Raw genomic sequence first — 24,554 nt, 5'->3', positions numbered from 1 at the left:
GCGAAGGCAGATTTGAGTAGCTGTGAGAGAGACTATTAGGCCATTTGAAGAAAAAGTTTGTAGGCTCTTGCCCTGGAGACTAAAGGCAATTTAGGGAACCATCACTCTCTAAAAAGGTCTTCAAAAAAAGAGACCCAAATATTTAATCATTCTGCTGGAAATCTCCAATCATAGGAATCTCACTCTTGAGGACAGAATCTGTTGGGCAATAACTTCAGGAATCACTAATGTGCTCTTGAGAAGAAACTTCTGTGCTTTAAACTATCTCTCACCTGAGATAAGATAAGCTGTGATCCCTGACCAAGTCTCTGGAGCCCAGAGACAGCGTGTGTGCGTGTGTGTGTGTATTCATATATATATATACATATATGTATATAGACACACACACACGCACACACGCACACAGGGTTCATTCCAGAAGGGGCACACTCTTGCTCTTTTTGTTCTGCAAGGTCAAGGTGGTGACCTCCTGCTCCTAAAAGCTTTGTAGCAGGAGGACCCAGCTCTGGGTTCTCTCTTGCTTTTTCTTTTACTCGCATACTAGCTTGTTGTCAAAGCTAGAAAGCCCAATAGCTAAGGCCTGAAGTGCACACAGCGGGTAGTTGTAGTCCAGTGTGCACACATCATCTGCCACATGTCCAAGCTGCATGACTCTGTAGTCAGTGTCATTTTCATGGACTCTCTGGAAGTTCTTTACAGATGCCTGAGTTACCCGGCCATGAAAGTTGAGCACATAGGACTGAGTGTCATCATTCCAGACTGGGGCCTTGTTGGGCAGTTCAATTGTTTTCCATGGTTTTGTTTTGCCATTTTGAAAGCAAGCTCTCATGATCATTTTGTGGCCGAAATGGGATTCGCTCATGATTCATGTTCATCCCTGGAATAATCACAGACATTTTTCTAGGGCCTTTAAACCCAAGTACATTTGTTTCGTAGCAGATGGTGGCCAGCTCCTGCCGGGTGTGAGCCTTTTCCACCAGACCCTGGGCCCTGACTGGGCTGACTCCATGGTCATACACTGTGAACTTGATCCCCATGAGGTTGGATCTGAGTTTGCCAATGTAACTTTCCCCTTCACGAGATAAATCTGTTGCGTCAGTAGAAATCAGATAGTTGGATGTTTTGCTTTTCTTCCGCTTTCTACCTCAGCAATGTTGTAAGACCTTCTGGTTCTCATCTTTTTCCAGGTGCATAAAGTTCGTGGGAAAGAGACCCCAATCCATTCCCTTTTTATCCCTGGTTATCCGACACTTTACTGTGATACTTCGAGGGGCAGGACTATATGCAAAATCTTCCAAATTCTCCACTTCTCCCAGCTGGTTATCAACCTGCTGGGATGCAATACAGGAAGCTCCTGGATTTGTGGCTGATTTCTGGCTGGATGAAGAACTGGGTCTCTCGGTTTCTGGTGATTGGGAACTTAATTCTTTTCCTTCTTCCTCACCATCGATCTCTTCCTCATCAAAGTTCAAACTACTTGAGATGCCATGTTTTTGGAGAATCTCCTCTAGGTCTGGCTTGGAAGCAGTATCCAGAGTGCTTTCCCCATCAATACTACCTTCAGTATCTTCTGTAGCAGAAGAACCTACTGAGAGAACATGAAGTTTGGCTTCCAAATCATGAGCATCTGACTTCAGGAAAGCAGCTGTACCATCAATACCATGTAGGATGACATCATCAAGAGGAGTCTGTGGCTCCAGGAGAGGCGCGTACTCCTTACTACCTCTTGGTTTTAACCAACGTAGCCGGGCCTCTGGGTTTGGCTGCACCATGAGTGGCTCCAGGGGCTTCTTTCTCTGTTTCTTCTCCAGCAGTGCTCTCTGATTGTCCAGTTTCAGTTGCCGAAACTTCATGGTCTCATCTTCAAAGGCACTCACTTTCGAGCCTGGTGGTTGTACATATTGAATAATTCCAGCTGGACTGATGGCTTGTTCCTTCTAGTGCTCCTCTAGCCTCATTAGGGGTCAGAGTAGGAGGGGTTAAACGCAGTGCTGAGCAGGGAGGCCCTGTCCCCCCCGGGGTCCAAGTCCATAGCGCGAGGCCTCCATGCTGGCCACTTTGCAAGTGTCACTTACCACCAGACCCCTGGACGCCAATCCTAGGGAGGCAACCAAGCTAGAATCTTGAAGTCAGTAAACTCACCTTGATGACAGTATGTAAAATTATGGTGTGTACACTTAAGGAAGTGCAACTTGGAGCATCTATCTTGATTTGCCCATGTCTTCAACTGCCACTATGGGATTGTTTTTTCTACTTAGTGAATAACAAGATCATGTAGGTTTGGGTATAAGACTGAGGCTATTAATTCCACAAAGAATTCTTGAAGTTTCTTCTGTATGAAATAGTCTATGTTCTCCTTAGATTTATCATGGCTAGAGAAGCAGGATGTTTATATAGAAAAAGAGTGTAAAGTGAATGAACTCTCACCGAGCACTCAGTACGTGATAAAGGAAGTGCTCTGAGATTTACAAACCCTGTTAGAATTTTCTTAATTTTTGACATGGCCTATTGTGTTAGGTATTCTAATGTTTCTTCTAAATATGAGTAGCAAATCAAAATTCAATGGTTTGAAATCTCAGACTCTGGTCTCACAAATAGCAAATCTAGGTTTAAAAATGTAACACAGAAATGCACACCTGTGTACATACACATATATGTTGAAAACATTGCTTGGCACGTCATACATTTGTGATACATATTTATCTTTAGGGATTTTGCAGTTGAAAATATAGCTTAAAGTATTATCATACTCTATTATAACTATCTTTATTAATTATGTGTCACCACTACCCATTGATTACATACAAATCTTGCTAAGAATTATTTCCCTGTCTTCCTAGATTGTATAAAATAATTAAAGAAAAATGAATACTAACAAAGATTTAAGGGAAGTCTGTATCCCTAATTAATGAGTATAAGAGAAAAAATAATATTTATAAACCAATAGATTAAAATTGATCATATTCATCTCTTTGATTTTAGTTATGTATGGGTAATTAGAAGGTGAGTCTAGGTAAATACTAAGATCTGTGTTATTAACTAGTTAAAAAAAAATCAGGTCAACATTTATTCCAATTCTATCTGTAGATGCCTTTCAGTCTTGGAGATATTGACATTATGTCCAAAGAGATATGGAAATAATCTCAGTTAAAAATTTTTAAACATAGTATGTATTTAAAGAAATTAAATAAAATTAAAAAATTGTATGTAAATCTTCTTTGGTCCTTCAATATGTCATTTATCAGAGGGAATAACAGTTAAAATGCAATTTTAGGAAAGATATAGTATTGTTTCCTTATTCAAAGGGAGGATACTCTGATATAATCTGTATAGTATGGACTTCCAGGTTTAACTAATGTATTAATGAACTATGCATTTAGTAGCTACTTATTGTTTAGAGATTAATATCAGTACTAATGAAAGATTCCCAGATCTATTAGAAAGTAAGAATTCTCCCTGTAAGTGATCTCTTTCTTTACCATAGTACCTGGGATTGTTCCATTTAAGTTGTCTGTTAATGGATTGCTTACTTTAAAGTGATCATATGAAGAAAATTTATTTGAAATCTTTAGGAGTGGTTCCTTTCTAGTATTATGACTCACATTGAAAAATAAACATTTTTTATGATCCTGCAAACATAAATTTTTGGAATTCTCTTTGTTGACAATCTCACTACATGAATTGAAATCAATAGTTAAGGACTACTTAAATATTGTTAATGCCTCATGAAAGTAGGACTGTGAATTTTCTCACTTCTTATGGTTAGGATTAAAACTGAACCTATAGCTGCTATTACTTCTACTGAAAGTGCAAAGATATGGAAGTGTAGGGATATGGGTGACACACAGATATCCGCCATGGAGGATGGATGCAATAGAGATGCTAAGGTGAATGCTGACACTTCCTTGCTCTTCCAAGGAGAGAGATTATTTTGAACAAGTTAAGTTTGCTAGCTGTGGAAGAGGGAAGTAATTCCAAGGGAAACAGCAGGATACTGAAAGTATGCATCTTTTAAAAACATGTTATTCAACTTAATCCCTGCTCAGAAATTCTACATAAATATTTGGATTAATGTAGTTCTTCTCTGCTCAGAATTTAGTAATTTACAATTTAGTAACTTAGAATTTAGTAACTTAATAGTTCAGAAATTGATAGCTTAGAATTCGGTAACATGGTAGCTCATCCTTAGTAATAACGTTTAGACTTGTTTTTAGTAGGTTATTGCTGTACCAATTTTTCATTGAACATTTGTTATTCTTTGCTTCTAAATATTTCTCAGATATGTTTTATTGCTTTACCAGGTTTGCAAATGTGAGAGACAAAGTTAATTTCTGAAAAAACATTTAGGAGAGCATGCTTCTCAACTCTTTTAGGATGCAGAGATAAGTCTGCATTCAAAGTTTGCATTTCATATGTAGGAGCACAGTCTCTTTTGTGAATGACAGTATTGGCAATTTAATTCATCTGAAGCACCTCAAGCATTCAATTCATTTATTAACTTATTAACAAGCTTGGCATATTAATTCTCTATCAGTGAAGCAGGAATTTAAATGTCATTAGATAAACAGATGGTAATTGAGTAGCATGTGAATTAGAGATATTGAAAAGAACTTCACATTTTTAACTTTTTTGGAGTGACTATCTCTTTGGTGTTAGATTAGTATTAAATAACTACCCTGAATTTACAATAGATTTTAAGACTATCATAGATAAAATGAAATGAAATAACTGTTGTGACCAGAAGAGAGAGATCTTGTAAAAATATTTAAGGAACAAGTTTAAAATAAATTTTGATTTTTCCCTTAGTTCAGTTGAAAAACAAATGAAGAAATGATTAAAGTTTCAAAAGCTGATATTTTTTATAATTAGATGAGTATGGTTTGTAAAATATTTCTGGGAAAAATGGGATGTAGCAATGCAACATATGTAATATAATATATATGACACAGTAATATTAAAATATACAATATTATTAAGAATGAATTGTGATACTAAATTTTTATTAATGATACAAACCTAAAACAAAAAAAGACAGAATATTATTAGTAAATTCAATTAGTTTTATTTATAAGACTGCTATTCATTCCTTTAAATTAAGTCCTGTATATCAGAAATAGTACAAATCTAAATGTAACACAATGACACAGTAGAAAAGAGTAACTTTAACATTGATTGTATATCAGTATGAATCAATTTTAACATTGATTATATATCAATGTAATCTGATATAATACTGATGTAAGTATTAACAAATATGTGGTCGTCCAAATATATGCATACATGTACCTTTTTTGGGCTACTGTATACTCTCTTTCTGTTTATCCATCTCTCTCTCTCTCTCTCTCTCTCTCTCTCTCTCTCTCTCTCTCTCTCTCTGTGTGTCTTACATGAATATAGACATGTGTGCATATATCTTTGTATTATGATATATAACGATCTAGTGTACTCCTGTCCTAGTTGTAAAATATATGAAAACAACTGTAAATGGGCACTGATTGTACTACCTGGAGGGTTTCACTTGATGAATTTGTGACATGATATAAGGAGAAGTTTGTTAAGGTTATTATTAATTTTTCTCCCAATCAATTCATGAAACCTAGAAATTGGCATATGTTTAAGTACCACCAGTAACACATATCTTCATGGGCACTTCTAAAATATGTGTTCCTCTTTTTAAATGAAAGTTGTAATGTGATCAATTATTGCTATATATATGACTCTCTCTATATATATATGTATATATATATATTCATAAGCAAACTTCTTTGTAGTCATCCAAAATGGAGAAAGCTGCACTGCAGATATTAATTTGCTTATAATACTGAGATCTACTGAGTACTTGGTGAAAGAACCTGTTTTTTTTTTTTTTTTTAATTTGTAAATTACACATTGATTAAAGTCTATACAGTTCTAGAGTTGTGGTGACCTTTCCCCCGCATATCTAACAAATCTCTTCCTTCTCTACAGGGGAAGAAATTATGTGTTGAAAAATATTTGAAAAGGTTTTTGGAGCTGACAATAGATTTCCTTTCATATAGTTTAATTTACTTTTCACTGAATCATTTAAAAATGCACAACTTTACATCACTTAAACATTTCTCAAACTTCTAAAACTGATTCGTATATTTTCTAAATTAAATGTCCTTGAATTTGAAAGACTCTTCTTATTTTCATTGTCATTTGTTTACTTTTCAAGGTAAAGCAGTAAGCAATTATTTCTGTAGAAAAATTCACCAGAATACAGAAGAGAAAAGCAAAATATAAAAATGGATATCTTGGCTATCAAATGTGGGTTACTTGCCTACAATGCATTTCCCTGGCATGCAGAGAGGTTAGTTGGGGGAACACATAGTAGTGAAGCCAGAATTGGGGACAGGTGGTTAGTGTAGAAATGGGGGATCGAGTCAAATGAAGGAAAGGGAGACCATGAAAACCATCTACATCTGGAAGTTGGAGAATGCCCCTGTTGAGGGACGTCTTGGACAAGATGGCGCCTGACAATGAGCCAAAGGGCACTGGATACCAAAATAAGGAAGTATCCAAAAAGGTTGCTTGCCTACTAGTTCCTTGGAGACTTATGACGTGTTAACGCCAGGCTCTAGGATTGGCTATGAATTCTTTCAGTTTCTGTTTATCATTGAAGATTTTATTTCATCTTCAATTCTGAAGCTTAATTTTTTTGGGCATAATGTTTTTGGTTGGTAGCCATTTCCTTTCAGAGCTTTGTAAACCCTCTTGGATTTTAGGGATTGGGTTGAAAATCAATTGAAATCTGGATTGGTTTATCTTTATATGTGACCAGCCATTTTTCTTATGTAGCTCTTAAAATTCTATCCTTATTCTCTGTTAGGCATTTTCATTAATTGTCTTGGAGTGGGATCTATTGTGATTTTGTATATTTGGATTTCTATATGCCTCTTGTATTTGAATTTCCATTCATTCTTAAGGTTTGGAAATTATCTAATATTATTTTATTGAAAAGTTGTGCAACCTTTAAGTTTGTATTTCAGAGTCTTCATTTACCCCAATAATTCTTAAATTTGGCCTTTTGATATTATCCCAAATTTCTTCAAGATTCCAGTTGTGATCCCTTAACATCTTTTCTTTATGGTCAATTTAATTGTCAAGATTGTATAGTTGTTTCTGAGACCTGAAAATCTGTCTTCCAGGTGCTCTAATCTATTAGTGATGCTTTCCATAGATTTTTAAAAATTTGGTTTATTGAGTCATTCATTTTCAGGATTTTTTTTTTTAATGTCTATCTCGTTATTAAAGTGCTCTTTAGTTTCCTGAATTTTATCTCTAATTTCACTCCTTATGTCTTCTTTTAGTACATTTTAACTATGAACTTTCTAAATTTTCTCTGACATTTACTGCTCTGTGGTATCAAAGTCAGTTGTTGAAGCATTATGGGCTATTGTGGGGAGATTTTCTCCCTTGCTTTTTCATATTCTTTATATGTCAATTCATCTATTGGGACAGTTATCAGTTCTTTTAAGCAGAAGACTACTTTGTGAGCTTTTTTTTCTCTTAAAAACCCTAGGTTGGGCAAATATGAAAATGTTGGTACTTAACTCAATGTGTGACCTCTGATGATCCCAAGATCAGCACCACTTTGAGAGATATCACTGAACACTATTTACTACAAGCACATCAGAGCCAAGTCTTCTAATATTGAACCTTATGAAAAATGAAAATGTTAGGGTTATAGTCTCCATAGTTCCTCAAATCCAGGTATAAACTCATTCTGGCATAGTTCAAAAATTGGTTATTAAATTTGGTAAAATTGCTATAATATTAAAGAAGGGTTAAGAAGGGGAGAAAGATTGGACAAAAGAAAGGGAAAAGAAAACAAAAGATAGAAAAATATTACATTTCAAAGCAGAAAGAAGAAACAGATATGGTGGGTATTTGAGTTATTAGCAGATAATGTAAGATGGTGAACAGGGGTTAAGGGGAGCAAATATAAATTACAGCAAGCTAAACAAAGATAAAAAGATTGATTCCAATTATTGTTTTATACCATTAGAAGAAATACATTCAATGAGTTGAAGGTAAAGTGTTAACTCTTAGGGTAACAACTATCAATCAAGTTAAAGAGTGATATATATCACCAAAGTTGATATTAGAGTCATTTAGAGTAAACCATTCCCAGGTGAAGAAAATTCTTATTGAATCTTGATTTAGATTTTGTTGGAGTTTGTACATTTGTCAGGTGTCCATTATTATCTGGCTATGGATCCTTCTGGAGTTACTGGGGCACAGAAGTCACTTCCTTGGTTGCTAGGAACCTCCCACCAGCTGGTTCTGGTTTGTCAGTTCAGCGGCCTGCCCTGAACTGCTCAGAGGGTACAGTGTTGTGGCTTTTTTTTTGTTTTTGCTGGAGTTTAGGAAGCAGGCTCTGGAGTGTCCCTGTGATTGCTGTGGGTTACCATGTACCTGCTCCCCTAGAGGATCCTTTTCATGGTGGTGTAGAACCTATTGGCTCTTTATAAGAATATGTCCTCCGATTGCAAATTTTCCTTAGGTTTTCTGTTTTTCAGAAGCATTCTCCTGGCTGACACTTCTCTCTGGGGTACTGTTGTAAAGGGACTCAGATAATTTACCTGGGTCCTCGTTTCCACTGCTTCAGGTTATGAACAGTGAGGTTGACTCCCTCTGTTGGTTATGACTGATGCAAGGCCCAACCAGTGTCCAAACAATACCCTTTCATTTGTCAGTTGCGACTGTGAGTCAGGCTGGGAGCAGTCACTCCCTGCTGCCTTGGATCAGGCATTTTTTCCACCTTAACTGACCTCCCTCTGGCTATGGTTGTGAGCACTTCCACTTAAATTTCCTGGGGGATACTCATGCAACTTCTAGTGAACTTCTACTGGTTGCTGCTATCATCCAGAAACCAGCTCTCTATGTCACTGTGTATTTAGGTGGGTTCCCTCTGGAATGAACCCAATGATCATGGGGAAAGTCACTAGAATTCAAAAATTGCCTTTCCCTAGTGTCAGGAATCAGGATTGATGCAGTTCTGATAGATCAGCTTTGCTCTGCTTGGGAGCCAAAGCTGTCTTGCTGCTCATCTCTGCCTAGATACCATGGAGGCTGCACAGTCCTTTCTGCCTCTGCCAGGTCACAAGGAGGCTGAGTGGAACCTGGGTTAGGTGTGCTTCTCTGCCCAGGTCTGTTCCATCCTACTCCCCTTGTTGACTATGAAGGGGAGGAGGAGGGGGATTCACCGATTTTCAGCATGTGGTGATCCCTCTGAATTCTTTCTAGCCAAATTCTTAAGAGCTCCCCCATCAGGGGACTTCTCTTTGGTTTAATTTACATCTGTCTGGGTGTGGGAAGAAGCCATGTTGATTTAAGGGGGTGACTTGTTGTCTGAGGGCTCTACAAGATAGCCGTGGACCCCTAGGACAGCTTTCTTTTCACAATTTGGTTTTAAGCTCTTCGATCTGCTTCATGGACACTGCTGTTTCCCCAGTTCTTCAAATTTTGTCTGCCATTCCAACTATTTTAATTGGATGAACTTAAAAATCTTTCCACTCCTATCTTCTCTCTCATTCTCTGATTTAGAATTTTTGTACTTTTGCTCCACTTTCTTTGCTCTCCATCACCACCCAATTTCAGGATTTTTGTATTTTATTTGGGCTTTAGCCAGTGGAAAGACTTCCTTTCATTAATTAAATCCCTGTATTTTGAACTCCACAAACTAAAGGTACATTTATACTCACTACAATAAAGGAAAAGGCTGATCTTACAAATATCCTCAGTGATAAAGTAAATAACAAGACAGGCATATTCACTCTTCTTTAGGGACTTAAATTTTCTTAAACGAACTAGTCCCTCACCCAGGAGCCTAGTGCACTTAGCTTAGAACTTGGCAATACTGAGGCCTACTATTAATGTGGGGAAATAATTGCAGAGAGAAAATGCCTAGGAGAAAGACCTTATATATTGTGTATATACTGATTGTTCATTTATTTGATTTAGTAAATTTGGAATCAGGAAAGCTGAAGATCAGTGATGAATATCAGCATATCTTTAATACATCACACTTCAACCACAGTTCAGCCGGTTTGTGAACATGACTAATCCTTGACCCAATCTCTAAAAATAGTATTCTGAGAAAGCAAGAGTGGCCAAAAGTATGGGTTAGTAATGTTGGTTCTTCCTTATAAGAAGAGAGGAGAAAAACTAACCACCTTATGCTCCTGAACATTCTTGCGACCACAAAAATGATTCTTACGTATCAGTGTAAATAATATTGTTAAATTTATCAATAAAATTTATCACATATCAGAAAATAGAAGAATCTTATATGATCATATGCAAAAAAATGAATGAGAAATTGTTTTAATAAAAATATGCCTTTATTCATGATATAGCACTATATTATAAAGACAGTTTATGTGCTACAGTAGAAAACTGACATTCAGATTCAGAGAGTAATTGTAGTTTTATTCAGGCTAAGTGTACCCAACTCTGTTACCTTGGACAAATTGCCAAATCTGATTCTTAGTCTTTTAATTGGTAGAAATTTTTAAAAATTACCAATTAAAGGACTAAGAATCAGATTATGTATGTAATATATAATATATAATGTATATAATCAAATTTTATATATATAAAATCTGATTTTATATATATATATATAAAATCATTTTATATATATATATATATAAAATCATCCAACACAGTATAGTCAAGAGGACTACAAAAATGACTTACATAAAAGACTTTTGTAGTACCTTGTATCTTTGATTTTCTAAGGATAATATTTACTTTCATGAAAGTGCCATATAAAAATTTAGAAATGTGAAAATCTGACTGTAATACATATGTATACTTTTCAGATTCATCAGGTTCTCTGTGGTCATTCATATATCCTTCTGTAGTCTTGCAATACCTCATATTGCTCAAATTTTTTATCTCAATAAGGTAAGGAAAGTGACAAAATGGTTATTTCTTATTTTCACCCTTAGATAAACACATCATTTCTCTAGTATGGTGATTAGTTAGCTAAAATTAGGAAGAGCTTTGAATAGAAGATATGTTGAATAATAGTAAATGTCCTACTATCAAAAGGCAAAACAGGTATTTTCTAAGGTTTGCCCAGGTCCATGGTGTAAATATTCCCACCATGGTCAATTTCAGTCTACTAACAGGATGTTACTGATCTCAGAATTGGCAAGAGATGCTTATAATCAGGTCATATAAACTAGTACAAATAGTTTCAACATATAATTGAACATATTTTGGAATAAAAAGATAAAGACTGAATTATTTACTCTGCATGCTCAGCATTTTCATCTCAGCTTAGCTTTTCTTTTGCTTCTGCTGCATAGTGTAGCAAGCAAGAGTAATGTAACAGCTATAGCTTGTATAACTTTCTAAAGCTTCTCTTGCTTTCTAAAGTTTATAAATGAGATGCTGTCAAACCGCTAGCTCCTACATATGCATTAACTGAACATGTGAAGGTGGCAACATCCAATTGGTTACCTTTTGTTAATATTTGCTAAGATGCTAAAGAATAGTACTTTATGTAAAGAGCTATAATTACTTCAACTAAGAATCCAGTCTCATTGCTTGGAGTTCTTCACCAGGGTCTTTGTGTCTTCTTTGGGCCAATCTTGACATTGATAATTTACTATCTAAAGAATGCCAACAACCTAGTGTATTCTTTCATAATCTTTACATTTTGTACCCTGCATTTTTACTTATTAACTCTGAAAGTAAAGGAGTTTAAGGTGATTCACATACTTTGAATTAATCTGGTGGATATAAATTCCAAAAACATGCCAAAGGGTAGAAAATGAATGTTTATTTTTCTTGAGTTATCACATTGTACAAAAAAATGTGATTTGGCAGACATGTGACTTAGTATATGACACTTTCAGGCCAGAGAACTTCCAGGAAGAGTAGGATTCCACTTTTTTCCAGCTAGGATGGGGCTAAAAACCTAATACAAGTGATTTCCAAGCCTCAGGCTGTTAAAACTCAAGGACACTGAAGATAAATGTGTTTGGCAATGATGCCAAATCAAAGAGCACAGTGGGACAGTAGCCTATTTTTATCTTCCCCACTGTTTTCTGTTCCTGGTAAGATTGACTTCCTTTTTCTCTACTGTTTTCTGTCCAAGAGAATTAATGGAACATACAACTTCAATAACTCAATTTATCTGTGATACATATGCAAAAAGGTCTCTCCTAATCCTGTGGTCTAGAAGTTAAAGTATGTAAAATAGGAATCGAGAATAAGTATGTTAATCAGTTGACTTAATTTTCCATAAAGTACAGAGTTTTCAAAATATCACCTTGTACCCCAGTAATGAATGAGAGTTCCTGTGGCCCCATCAGGTTTTGGATTTGTCAGTGCTTTAGATTTTGGTCATTCTTCTAGGTGTGTATTGGGATCTCCTGGTGTTTTTAGTTTGCAATTCCCTAATGAAATGGATTTTGAGCACTTTTTTCATATGCTTATTTTCTATTTGTGCTTATCTCTGTCAGCAAAGCCTTCAGTTTATTTACCCATTGCTATTTAGTTTAGTTTGTTTTAATCAAGTTTGTCATGGTCTTATCATTGAGTTTGAAGTGTTCTTTCCACAATTGGGTGAAAGTCCTTTATCAGATGTTTTTGCAAATACTTTCTCCAGTTTTGTGCCTTGTCTTATTCTCTTGATACTGTTTTTTGAAAATCAAAAGTTTTTAATTTTAATGCACAGATCATGCTTTTGATGTTATGTTTAAAAAGTAATCATTGTACCCAAATTTTTCTATATTTTCTCCTATCTTGTAGGAGTTCAATAGTTTTGCACTTTACTTTTAGGTTTATAATCCACTTTGAGTTGGTTTTGATGAAGGATGTAGGGTTCTGTGTATAAATTCACTCAATAGCATGGGGATATCCAGTTGTCCCTGCCCTACTTGTGGAAAAGGTTGTCCTTTCTTCACTGTATTGTTTTTGCTTCTCTGCCAAAGATCAATTAACTAGATTTAGATGAGTCTATTTCAGGGTCTAGCTATTTTTATTCCATTCATCTATTTTATCTTCTTTCATCAATACCTCATTATTTAGGATAACAATCTAACATATCTTACAAAATCAATCAATCGATCAATCTTGAAATTGAATCCTCTAACAGTGTTCTTGTCTGTCAGTATTATGCTACTTATTCTGGGTGTTTTGCCTGTCCATATAAACTTTAGAATAAATTTGTCAATACTAATAAAATAACTTACTGATATTCTGATTTTGATTTCATTGAATCTATAAATCGAGTTGGAATAAACTGACATCCTTGAAACTCAGTAGAATTACCAAAATCTAAATATCTTATTACACAAGTTTTGTTATGCTTAATACCTCAATGTCTCACTTTGTAGAACACTGATATAAATGAAGGTGTGCTTTTAATTCCACTGTACTGGTTTATAGGAAAGTGATTGACTTATGTATTCTAATTTACTTACATTCAGTAACTTTTATTAGTTCCAGGAGTTTTAAAAAATCTTTTAGACTTTGTGTATAGATAATCATGTAATCTGAATGCAAAAACAGTTTTATTTTTTCCTACTCCATTGGCATACTTTTTATTTTCTTTTGTTGTGTTACTGCATTATCTAGAACTAAGCATAATATTGAAAAGTGGTGGTAAGGGGAGATATCCTGTTCCTGGTCTTAGCAGGACAACATGTAATTTCCCATTACAAAGTACGTTACTTGTAGACTTTTCATAGATATTATCAAGTTAAGCTTGTTTCCTTTTTTTCCAAGTGGACTAAATATGTTTATGACAAATTAGCAGGATGTGAAGCCATTCAAAGAAGGGTATGTTGTTATTAGTTACCAATACTTGATTGTCTCTACTAGAAAAAGAAACAAAGTTTTCTAAAATAACCCAATTTCCTAAAGTTGCATACACATTTTGTCTTATTTATATTAAATGAACTTGAAGATCATTTTTCAGATTATATGCCAGAAATTTTCCTCAGTTGAATACAAATGAGAAATATGATTTAAATGTATTTTTAAATTTGATATAATTTAAAGTACTTATGCTTCTTTTCATATGCAAGCAATTAGTAATACATGTCATCTTGTTTTTAGTCTGAAGTAATTAATATTATTATTCTGAAATATAATTTAGTAATACCAAGATTATGTTTACATGACTGTGTTCATACAAAATTAAGAGTAATATTTTATTTTTTAAATTTTTTTATTTTTTACAGACTGCATTTTGATTCATTGTATTTTCCTTTTATGAGTATTATTTTTTATAAGCACTGTCACTGAAGTTTTTAGTCAATCATGTTATTTTGCTGATGATTTAACAAAATGTACTTGTAGAAAGTAATTTATATTCATAAGTACATGTATTTTCTTTTTTATTATTTTTTATTTTCACAGATTGCATTTTGATTCATCGTACACAAATGCGGTACATCTTTTTGTTTCTATGGTTATTCACAATGTAGATTCATACCATTTGTGTAATCAACATGTACATAGGTCTGTTTCATTTCACCATTTTTCATACCCTCACCCCCTTCTCCCTCTCATTTCCCTCTACGTAATCTAAAGTTCTTAATGTTATAAATGAACAAAATAGAATAAAATACTTCACTTTTTAACTAAAAATTCCTTAACAACCTTAAGTATTATAGAACTCTCAAACAAACAAAATAAAAAATATGAAATAGTAGTGAAGAAGACAATTTAGTTTATTGGATATTTATCATCTTTATTGCCTCAGTCACAAACATGATGTAAAATGACTAAAATAAGTTAGAATTTGTTTGGCTCACAGACTGTGGGTTGATGATTTAAGCTTGATTCTTCTGGGTAATTCTTCTGGTTTGGGTTGGGCTCAGGTACATTGTGCTCCGGTGGTTAACCATATAACTGCTAAATGACTATGTCTAAAATATACAAAGAACTTTAAAATTTTTTTTTGTTTTAATTAGTTATACATGACATTAGAATACACTTTGATACATCATATATAATGGAGTATAATTTCTCATTCTTCTGGTTATACATGATGTAGAATCCCACCAGTTGTATAGTTATATATGTACATAGAGTACTAATATCTGATTCATTCTATTATCTTTCCTACCCCCACACTGCCTCCCCTCCCTCCATTCACCTCTACTGAATCTAAAGTAACTTCACTCTTCCCTAGTTGTCCCCCATTGTGAATTAGCATCTGCATATCAGAGAAAACATTAGTCTTTTGGGTTTTTGGGATTGGCATATTTCGCTTAGCATGATATTTTCCAGCTCCATCCATTTACTGGCAAATGCCATAATTTCATTCTTTAAGGCTGAGTAATATTTCATCATATATATAAAAATATATACATATACATGATATGCCATATATATACATATATATATATATATATATATAAAATATGTGTATATATGCCACATTCTTTTTTATCCATTCATCCATTTAAGGGCACCGAGGTTGGTTCCATAGTTTAACTATTGTGTATTGAGCTGGTATAAACATTAATGTGACTGCATCACTGTAATATGCTGATTTTGAATCCTTTAGGTATAGACTGAGAAGTGGGATAGCTGGGTTAAATAATGGTTCTATTCCAAGTTTTCTGAGGAACATCCATACCACTTTCCCACCAGCAATGTATGAGTGTACCTCTTCCCCCACATCCTTGCCAGCCTTTATTGTTGTTTGTATTCTTGATAATTGCTATTCTGACTGGAGTGAGATGAAATTTTAGTTTTAGATTTGCATTTCTTTAATCGCTAAAGATGTTTTCCACGTATTTACTGATCCATTGTATTTCTTCAGTGAAGAGTCTTAGCCCATTTATTAATTGGATTATTATTATTATTATTATTTGATGTTAAGCTTTTTGAGTTCTTCATATATTCTGGATATTAATGCTCTATCTGATGTGCATGTGGTAAAGATTTTCTCCCATTCTGTAGGCTCTCTCTTCACATTAGTGATTGCTTCCTCACAAAGAACTTTTAAAATCTAATAAAAAGAAATAAACCATCAAAAAGAATGAACAATGAGTTTACTGTAAAAAAAAAATCAAAAACAAAAAAATGTATTGTTTTTACCGAATAAATTTATTGGAATGTGAGAAAAAAGAATGAACAAAATAACTGAAAGTTACTTCATAAAGAAATGTATTCTAATGAATAACATACTTATGAAATCTGCTCATTAATCAACAGGGAAATATGAATTAAAACCACAATGATATACCATCTCATACCTACTAGGATAACTAAAATTAAAAGAAGGGCTATTACAATGCTTCTAGCTATGTTCAGCTACTCTCATGTAGGCAAGGGAAGGTTCATTGTTACTGGGAATAAGGGTTAGATTTTTGGGGGGTTAATTCAATGAAGAGTGAATCAAAAAAGTAAAGAACATTTTCAAAAATATTATAATGAATCAGAATCTAAACTGAATAATGAGAGATGTGAGAGATGATAGTCATGAAATGGTGCTGTGGAGCAAATGATTTCTACATGAGCTGGGTTTCCAAATAAATAGGGTACACGAGGAAATATAATAAAAAATATAGTGTAACTATTCCAAAGGAAGGACAGTCTGATTTCTAGTTAATATGTTTGCCAATCATAAAGGTTTTAAGGTATGTCAATGGGTTCAGAGGCTCAGATTATTAGAGGAAACTTTTTTAAAAATAAGATCAAAGGAGGCGAATATTCCATTTCTGAATAATCATCCATGTTCAGTTTGAAGTCAAAGTAGTGTGAAAGCTATCAAGGTAGAGAAGAATACTATGATCCAGATGATGGAGGAGATATGGTCAGAGTGAACAAAAGCCTGAGCTGGAAGTAACAGGATAGAACGTGGTATTGTCTGACACCATGTGCTTCTTTTAAACTGTATTTTGTATTGGGGAAAGTTGGATAAAGTTTCTGGAAATGCAGTAGGAGTGAATAAATCTACACTATATCCACAATCTCCATCTTTCTTGGGGTCTGCAAGCCTTACCTGAAAGGCAAACTAAACTAACTGTGCTATTCCACTGAGATAAATCCAGGATAAGAAGGCAAAAGAGCTTTCAAAAAAGAGGTTGAGGGGCAGAAGTTTTGATAAAATGTTTTGGATGGTGGAGAATCATGTGGAATTGGGCAAACTAGAGGATATATAGATCATAGTGAAGTACAAGTAAAGGTAGAGAAATACAGATCTGGGAGCCTGTGACTCGTTGGCCTTAAAGGAGCTTAGTAATTGAGTTTAGATGTACATGGTTGTGTAAAGGAAGATAAACAGTCTATCATTTATAAGAGGATATTTGTAGTACCCAGTAACTATTCTCTCCTGAGGTTAAGGATTACTTGCTGTCTTGAGAAAGCGCAATCTCAGTGAGTACACTTAGACACAGATGACCTTCAGAAGGCCTTCCTTTCTGAATATCATGAGGGAAGGGGACTTTCCTCCTTTGGTCTCCACTGAGTATCCAGGATCAGCCAGCATCTAACACATGGAAGGTCATCAATGAATAATAATGTTTGAATAAATTAACTGATGTGAAATTCAAAGAAATACTAAAGGGGAACAAATTCAGAGAATATATTTCTCTTGAGTAATATTGCTTAGTTACATAAAGTTATCTCACTCTTTTAGACAATTTTAATTCTAATTGACTTGTCTATGAAAAAATAGTTCAAATTCCTTTGACTGTTATCGAAGACCTCCCAAGTATGTGCCCAGCATACTTTTTCGAGGCTTGTGATCTTTTTTATCCTAACATTAATGGGTCATATAACACATTTTCTCCCTACTTTGGTATCTTATTTTTCTTCTTCTTCCTTCATTTACTAAGGCCCACACCATAAAGAAAACTTTTCTCATTTTCAATTGTATACAAAAATATTGATAACCACCATTATGTGTTTCTTTCCTTTTTTATAGTGTGCTTCATGTCTCCTATTTTATAGTTACTGTAACTTCCTTATGATAGAAGCACTTCTAGAGAAAGTCTTGTTTTATACACTCTTGATTGCTAGTTAATGTACTGTAAATAAAGGAGGATAAAACTATTTGTTAAATTGATTGTTTTGTGGGTATAGACAGCTTCTTCTAAAGGTTTACTTGGAAACCTTTAAAGCTCTAGATGAAAAACCAATTAAATGCCCACCAAAGATCTTCCACCATAAGCAATAAGATGCCCCCATTTTATCATTCAAAAAATTGTTATCAAAGTTTTAATGATTTTTTAGTCATACATACAAAGACTTTTTACTGTATACTTAAAAGCATCCAATTTATGTGGCAAGTTAAATATAGTTCTTTAAGTGGTATTTCATAAATGTGATAACTGGAATTTTTAGTGTAAGATTTTGATTAGTGTGTTAGTGAAACAACATAGCAATATAAATTGTATTTACATAATTGTTTAAACCAATTCCTTAATTATCTAATTTCTCACTTTCAAAATATGTTATTAAAATTTTTCTTTTTAGTAGTACTGTCCATAAGCTCAACATCTGAATTCAAGGAGGAGAGAGAGAAATTTTGATCAGTATGTCCTATGCTGTCACTTGAACCTAAATTACTGCTGTTTTTACTATGATGCAATAATGACCATTTTCCTACAGAGAAGAGCCCTTGATAACTCCTCCCACTCCAAAGTCAGTGTTCTTCCTCACCTTACCACCAAAGAATAAAATGGTTTATTTTCTCTATCTAAAGTAGGGAATTTCAAGAGTTAATAGCTCTTTTTGGTGAACAGTAACATATCAAAGTGAATGTATAAAATACAGAACAGGATACCCACAAATTTCTAGATCCCTGAAGTTCACCTGCAGTTTTCTGCTAACATCTTTTGAGGAAGGAACAACGATTAAAAGGTTTTACACATTTTCTCTGACCTATCGACTCCAAGTTTGTCAAGCAATTGGTTCTGAACCATGCTTTTTAATCTTCTCCAAGGCTAAATCATTTCATTTAATTGGAGCCAGATATGGTAGAGCAGTGGTCAGTAAACTGTCACATAGATAGGTTCCTTTAAAGTGTGAAGTAAAAAATGTGTCTATATTAATCTTCCTTTGCAGTTAGTGGAATCCTTAAATTTCTCCATATTACTGAGTAGAGAGCAAGCAAGAGACATTCAGTACACCTAAGTTGACAATTTTTAAGAGGTAGTAGCACCCACAGAAACAAATGTGTTTTCTTTCTATACTCTTTCTATATTTTCATTTCCCAACACCCAGACAAGGATCAGGGTGATATGACTTCGGGTATGTTCAATAAAACCCAGTAAATGTTTGTTATCTGTGTTTTAAGTGCTAAAAATTTAAACTGATGGAAAACATGGTAACAGTCCTCCACAGTTTTAATTGAATGTTCTGAAACTACATATGTATTTCTAATGAATTTGTATGACTCACTTTTTGCAGAATTGTTTTTTAAACTGAGCTTTTTTTCATTTTTACAGACTGCATTTTGATTCATTGCACACAAATGGGGTACAACAGTTTGTTTCTGTGGTTGTACATAATGTAAACTGAGAACTTTATTCTTTTACTTTCTTCTTCTCTATTAGCAGTAAATTCAGTCAATGGAGGTGCCCCCTTCTCAATAAGCAAAAGGAATATAATAAATAGGAGGAAAAATAAAGACAAATGTAGAGAAGCCTACTCCCATTTTTCTTTTATCACATATTTTAAATCTTTACCAGTTTAATGGCTTCCTGAACTAGATTACTAGAATAAATACCAAGAAGAACCAGAAGAGATACTCTTCAATAAGGCACATGTGGACTACACATGAGAAATTATAAATTTCACTATATTATTCATAATCCTAACACATGTTTGCTCTTAATTTCTTACAAGAGAAATGTTATCCAATGTCTCTAAAAATAAAGTGTAAACCTTTTACATTTGGTGTCACATTTTGATGAATTTTTTTGCATTATTAAATAGGATTTACCACCATTAGAAGTCTAAAATTTAAGTAAACATAATCATTTCTTTTCTTTTTTTTTTTCTCTTTAAAGGACTTTATTTAGTTTCCAGGACCAAATACTGAGCATTTTAAATTTCCATGCTTTGCACTCCAATACCAACAATAGTATTCCACCTTCAATTTTTTTTTTTTTTTTTTTTTTTTTCCTGGAATGTCAATGATCTTCATGGTTCTTCACATCTTCAAGTCACCCTTGATTTCATTGTTGTGCCTTTCCCCCAGCAAAACTGTTGGGATCACTTTCCTGAAGAACGCTGTACCATGACTGAAGGAGGAAGGCCTCTTCCTGCAGGGCTCTCTCCTCCTCCTGAAGGGCACGGTGCTCTTCTCTCAGAGCCTTGTTCTCCTTACGCAGGGCCCGCTCCTCCTTCCAAAGGGCCTCTTCCTCCTTCCCTAGGGCGATTCCCTCCTTCACCAGGGCCTGCTCCTCCACGTTGATCGCTCTCTTCTGGTGGTGCAGGGCCCTGATCTCCTGGTTCAGAGACCTCATTTCTTCGTCCAGAGCTCTGGCCTCGTTCTGGAAGGCTATCTCCTGCTGCTTGAGAGCCTTAATATGAGCCTCCCGGGCCCGTTTCTGGGGCCGATTTGACTTTCTCTGTGTGTTCAAGGCCTTGACATTTTCTTTAGATAATTTTTGGTTTTCCAAGGTCGTCTTTTTAAGGTCCCAGAGTACCTGATTTTGCTGTTGCAAGAGCTGGTTCCTTTCCCGGATTAACTTGTTGTCCCTTCGAAAGGCTTCGCTTTCCCCTCGAAGAGCTTTGTTTTCTCTCCAAAGAGACTTGTTCTCCTCCCTAAAAGTGTCATTCTCATCTCTGGTCACGCGGTTGGCTTGCCAGAGATTTTTTCCCACTTCAAGAGATTCATATTTGATTTTACTTTGATTTCTGGTATAAGAGGAAAAACGGAAAAACATCTGCAATATCTTCTTTTTATTGATCCATTTTGATTCAGAGACAGCCATAGTTTCTTTGTGTGCTGAGCAAAATATATATATAGTGTTAGGTTTTACCACAGGTGAACTAGTGATATTTGCAACAGAAAAAGCCCTGAACGTGAGAGTTTCTTCATATAGTTCTGGTTGTGGTGTTAACTTGTATTAGAAATAATGTGGCCAGGTCTAAACCAGGCTCAGTTCGGCTCACTGGAGGAGAAAGCAGTGAATATATGAATAAAAGTTAGTAAGCTAATTATAAGGTTGATATCACTTAAACTGGGTCTAAATCACAATACATAAATTATAAATTAAAAACTTTATCCTCAAGTACATATTGAGTTAAGAATAATGCATTGAATTATTGAGAATAAGGCACAGAAGTGAGAATAATGCATTGAATTGAGAATCTGTGGATCTCAGCTGAACTATTTCTGCTAAATATAATCTTTCACTAATCAATTTATTTGCAATAAATGTATCACTTATTAATATGGAAATATACTATGTATTATACAAATGTTTCTTGTTATATAAAAATAATTCCAGTAAAAACTGAAAAACACATTTTTAAAAGAAATTCTGTAACCTAATGTTTACAATATGTAAGATGATTTGAAGTGTTGAATATTTAAATACAGTCTTACTTACAATTCTGTGATCTCTGAATTCCCTGAACATCTGATCCCTGCTAATAACAGAAAACAACTAAGCTATATCTTATGTCAGCTATAGTGATGTCATTTAGGGTCATAACTTTGACACAATGAGTCTCTGTGTAGCATTTGGCTGTATATTAGCTTGTGTTTTAAGAAAAAGAATTGAATTTGAAGAGAAAGGTTATGTTTGATGTTTTTTATTAAATTAATATGTATTTAGTCCTTACTTCCAATAAATTGTTAACATTGACTTAAAGCATTGATTTTTGTTATTAACAAAACTGTTAGGCGGTTAAAAATACTAATAACCACTGTATAAGCAAACATGCAAATATTTAAAAATTAAATATTGTGTTGTTTAAATAATCAACACAAATTTTATTGTTATATTAAGAAATTTTTATGTTATATTAAGAAACTAAAACTGGCAAATTTTTAGTTACAGTAATTCTATCTTAGATGGATTTGATATTCAGCTTATGCTCACTGACAGAACAATAACAATCGAGTACTGACTTTTTATAATTTTTAAAATAATGATAGTTCTAATGAGATATGACATTTAACTATTTGACTGTTGCATGGAAACCACAATGTTTTACCTGTTATTATAAACTTATTATTTAAGGCGTAAACTTGAAAACTTAAAATAGCATGAATAAGCCAAAAATATTCATATCTGAGTTAAAGATTTGTCAATTATTCATCTTACCATATTTATTAGCAGCTGTTAACCATTTTTTCTTTTAAATAAGGTTAAAATATATATATACTAAATAAAAAATTAAAAAATATATACTAAATAAAAATAGTAAGAAATTCATAGGGGTGTAGAAAGAGAAGAGATGTTAAATGAGAAGGATCTATGTGAAACTGTTTTGATTTCAAATTGAGTGAAATATTTACCTGATAACTTTCACCAGTAAGTAAATTGAGAAAGTGTTTTAGCTGAATCTGTGGCAGCTTCTTTATACTAGTGTTTGTGAGGTTGTTCTCCTGCTACCATGGTAGCTAAAGATTCAAAAATATTTCTAACAAACACAGAACTCAGGGCATTCTGCATTGGAATGTTATGGTTCTTGAACATTAAAGACAAACTGAGAAGCAAGAAGAAAATATCCTTTGTCCTCCATCTACTGAATAAATTGAATTTGTAATTTAAAACGTTTTCACAAATAATCCCCATGCATAGATGACTTTATCAGTGAATTCCTGGAAATATATTATTTTCATTGCTACCTTCCTCTTTTGTTTTTAATAGCATTATTTAATTGACATCCTAATTGTATAAATTTATGAGGTACTTGGTATTTTGCTTTTATGTACAAAGTGGAATAATTAAATCTAGCTAATTAGTATATCCAAATATTTAAGAAATAAATAAATTTCCATAAGTTCTGGCAGGTGAAAAAAATGAAATGGTGAATGCAAGATTGATTCAATAATGGAAAATAAAAATAATAAAATTCAGCATTTTAACAGAACAAAGCAGAAACTTTGATCTCAAGTGATGATAAGTCACTATAGTAGCTACAGATAAAACATTTGATTGAAACAAAAATCAACACAGATTCATAATTAAAAACCCAAACCTTCAAACCACCAATTTCACCAAATTCTTTTTAGTCCACTAGGAGTAGAAACTTCCTTAATTCATTTGTAAGTAGCAATAAACAAACAAATAAATTTAAAAACCTGTAGAAATGTATCAGAGGATGAATCACTTTAAGATCAGGAATATATAAGGATTGGGGGAAAAATAAGGGTCTCACTATTAATATATGATATTAAAAGCATATAAAATTAAAATATTTTACATTTAAACTATTAAAATTAAATGTGGGTTAGTAGGTCTCATTTTCATATTTTCTAAAATTCCTGGTCAAGTTATTCTCTTTATTGGCAAAAACATTTCAAATTTCTTCAGATAAATTACAAATTTCAAGTTGGCTCTACCTTTGGTATCTTTTAAATAAATTAAGTTTGCAAAAGGTAGGCAAAGACAATGATTCTTTAGTTGTTAATTAGTAATACTACAAAATGAAGACTAGGTTGAAGACAAATGCCATATTAATAACACTTTCATTTTAGAAAGCTAGCTCTCCAACTACATAGATATTTCTAATTGTCTTTTTGTCAGTTTGTAGATAAATCATTTGGTTTTAGGATTTTAGTGTATTTCAAGAAATAGACACATGTCATATTTTATGTATGTATGTTATGGTTTGGATGTGAGGTGTCCCTGAAAAGCTCACATGTGAGAAAATGGAGGAAGGTTTAGAGGAGAAATAATTGGGTTGTAAGAGTCTTAACCCAATCAGTGAGTTAATTCCCGGTGGGATTAATTGAAATGGTAGGGTGTGGCTGGAGGAGATGGGAATTAGGGTGTGGCTACAGGGTACATACGTTGTATCTGGAGAATGGATTCTCTGTCTGCTTCCTGATGATGTGAACTGTTTCCCTTTGCCACATTCTTCCAACGTGATGTTCAGTCTCATCCCAAGTCCTGAGAAATGGAGTTGGCCTTCTATGGTCTAAAACCTCTGAAACTATGAACCTTGAAATAAACTTCTCCTCCTAAAATTGTTCTGGTCAGATATTTTAGTAACAGCAAGAAAAAAGCTAAATGTGATAGTGTTTATATAATTGCAGAATATAAGGTAGGGCAGAACACAATAAAGATTCAAAATCATGTCTTCAGAGGCTCCCCAAAAATGTTCACAAATCATACAGCAACACTTTAAAATCAGTGTGATTTATATTCTGTGTTTTTGAGTTGAAGGCTTAGCACATAAGACTGCCTAAAGTATTTCAGAATAGATCAAAACATTGGGGTATTTACAAAACAGCATCCTAGAATTTTAACGTCTTAATATTTAAACTGGTTTGGTTTGACCCTGACTCTGACACTTTCCATTTCTAGGGCTTTTTCATATTCTCTCAGAGAATGAGCTGTCTCTGCTATAAAAGTCAATCT

General features: G+C 33.9%; 1 protein-coding gene and 1 pseudogene across 2 annotated transcripts; both read right to left on the bottom strand.

Moving 5' to 3' along the window:
* Positions 1–346: 346 nt before the first annotated feature.
* Positions 347–1,853, bottom strand: LOC306659310 (tubby-related protein 3-like; annotated as a pseudogene). The gene has a single exon. The product of its transcript is annotated as a tubby-related protein 3-like (transcript).
* Positions 1,854–20,186: 18,333 nt separating this feature from the next.
* Positions 20,187–20,948, bottom strand: LOC306660285 (uncharacterized protein; the record flags this gene model as incomplete). Its single annotated transcript, XM_079138406.1, has 1 exon — positions 20,187–20,948. The coding sequence occupies one exon, from the start codon at positions 20,946–20,948 to the stop codon at positions 20,187–20,189; it is 762 nt and encodes a 253-aa protein (XP_078994532.1).
* Between the last annotated feature and the right edge of the window lie 3,606 nt (positions 20,949–24,554).

Source organism: Sciurus vulgaris (assembly GCF_902686455.1).
Source record: "Sciurus vulgaris genome assembly, chromosome: 4".
Classification (NCBI taxonomy): Eukaryota; Metazoa; Chordata; class Mammalia; order Rodentia; family Sciuridae; genus Sciurus; species Sciurus vulgaris.
The sequence above is the reverse complement of the archived record's forward strand: the minus strand, read 5'-3'. Positions and strand labels throughout refer to the sequence as shown.